Source organism: Galeopterus variegatus, unplaced genomic scaffold (assembly GCF_000696425.1).
Source record: "Galeopterus variegatus unplaced genomic scaffold, G_variegatus-3.0.2 Scaffold5513, whole genome shotgun sequence".
NCBI lineage: Eukaryota > Metazoa > Chordata > Mammalia > Dermoptera > Cynocephalidae > Galeopterus > Galeopterus variegatus.
In genome coordinates, this window is record NW_007731624.1 from 99,222 (window position 1) to 101,353 (window position 2,132).

The 2,132-nt window shown below is 38.3% G+C and overlaps 1 protein-coding gene across 1 annotated transcript in view; it reads right to left on the reverse strand.

Moving 5' to 3' along the window:
* LOC103604976 (semenogelin-2-like) overlaps positions 1 to 858 on the reverse strand; it is a 5,680-nt gene extending 4,822 nt beyond the window's left edge. Inside the window, exon 1 of the mRNA XM_008589559.1 lies at positions 783 to 858. Within this exon, the coding sequence (XP_008587781.1) occupies positions 783 to 858 (76 nt within the window). The remainder of the gene's footprint in view (positions 1 to 782) is intronic.
* Between the last annotated feature and the right edge of the window lie 1,274 nt (positions 859 to 2,132).

Sequence of the window (2,132 nt, forward strand, 5' to 3'; positions counted from 1 at the left end):
TCAATATATCTCAATGTTCAACTCCCAAAATATGTATAATCAATTTTGATTCAATAAAATTTTTTTAAAAAACCAATGCCATTCTCTTCTTCTTGATTAGAATTTTGATTTTTTTGTCATATACAAATTCTAAAGTTTTGAAAAGAAAAAAATCTCAGGACTCATCTTGTGGCCTACCTTGTTCATCATTGAGTGAGGTTTCATCTTTACTTGCATATTCCCGTCATTCTATTTGCATTTTGGACATGCTGTTCATCTGGATTAAGATTTTTTTACCTGGTTTTGATCTTTGTCATACACTGGCTGTACCATTTGGATAGGAAAATGGCCTTGAGAACCATATTTTGGCCAAACTTGTGGTCCTCTATAGACTAAGACTTTATCTTTTCTCAAATATTGGCCTGGCATTCTAATTACATATAGGACATAACTACCGGCAGATCCATCCTTGCATCTGCTTTGTTCTTCAGGGTGGAGTGGTTCACCGTGCAGTAAATATGGAAATTCATATATTTCATCTGGTAACTGTTCTCGTGATATACCTGGTAATTGATAAGAATGTATTTGTTCCATTATCTCCAAAATTCCCTTGCAGCCCCTACCCCCACCATTTCCCCATCAAATCTTGACGTTCCCAGAGGGATGTGGCTTTCAGTGCAGGAGATCCAATTCCCGTGAGAGAGAAGAGTCTCTACCTATGCAGATTTCTACTGGCCCCCAGTATTCCCTTATAATCCATTCTTCCTGACTAGATTTTTCTGAGGCCCACACTATCCACTCACCATGTTGCCCAATCACAGCTGCTTGTTTCTCAAGAATGAGAAGCAGAGAAAGAACAAAGAAGATGCTGGGCTTCATCTTGCCAAGAAAGGCCATGGCTGAGAGCTCCGTTGAGCTTCTCATTTATATCTTTCTTGAGTGAGTGTGCCAAAGGTTGGGCTGGAGTCACAAAAGGCACTGCCCTTTTTTAGCTTATCAGTAAAAGCCAATTTCCTCATCCCTGCTCAGGAGGGGGCATTGTCAAAGTCCCCGAAAACCTTGCACAGGAACACAATGTCAGACGCCTTTTCTTTCCCTTACCAACTCCAGCAGATCTTTATCAACACTTGGAGATTATTCAACTAAGTCTTCTACATTTTCAGAAGAAATTCAATTCAGGAGAGAAGAGACTCATTTCAGGTTACAAAATTAGTTGGTGACTGACAAAGCTCTCATAGTTGAAGTGTGGGGCTCTTTTAAATAATGCCACTATTTAAGTACTTCATCACAGATATAACTTTATACTTCTTATTGTTTCAATATGAACTCAAGATACATTCTGTTTACCTATAAAGGAGCATTTACAGAGGCAGAAAGACACAGAAGAGAATGGAACTTTGTGGAAGCCAAGAAAGAAGGTTTCAAGACATAGAAAGGGCTCAAAAATGTTGAAAGCGGCTGTGCAGTTCATCACTATAAAGACTGAAATGTGCCCAAAGCTTTCCTAACTTTGGTTCCACTAGTAACTTGGATGAGAGGATTTATACCATTGGGTGGGGTTGGCCTTTAGAGCATGGAGAACAGCAGCTGCCTTTTCAAGAAATTTGAATGTATAATAGACCGAGTCTTGGGGCTGTACCTGGAGGGTGAGATGAGCTCCACAGATTTTTTTTTTTTAATTGGACAAATTAAGCACATTTTAATGGTGATAGGAATGACTGCTGGGAAAATAATTAAGAGCTTTGGTTTCTCAACTGACTTATTTTCATGAAATCTACCTAAACCACAAAATGCATTTTCTAATTATAAAATTTTTCTATGTAAGTACTAAACAGCTACAACTCCCAACAAGCTGTAAGGAATATTTGCCACAATTCATGGATTTATTAATATATCGAGAGAAAATACAAAGAGAATATTTCTCTACGCAAGGCAATATACTTTCTGCAACTGTGAGAAAATCCTGAATTGTCTAAAGAACACTTCCTTACTTTCACCCATGAACAGTGGGGTAAGAGCAAACTGCAGAATAGGAGAGAATCCCAACAGTGACCCTGTATGCATTCAGCACACCGTGAAGACTGGTTCTGGTGAAAAGAGGTTTTGAAAACATTTTTTCAATCACTCTATTCAAAAATCCTAATCTGTCTACA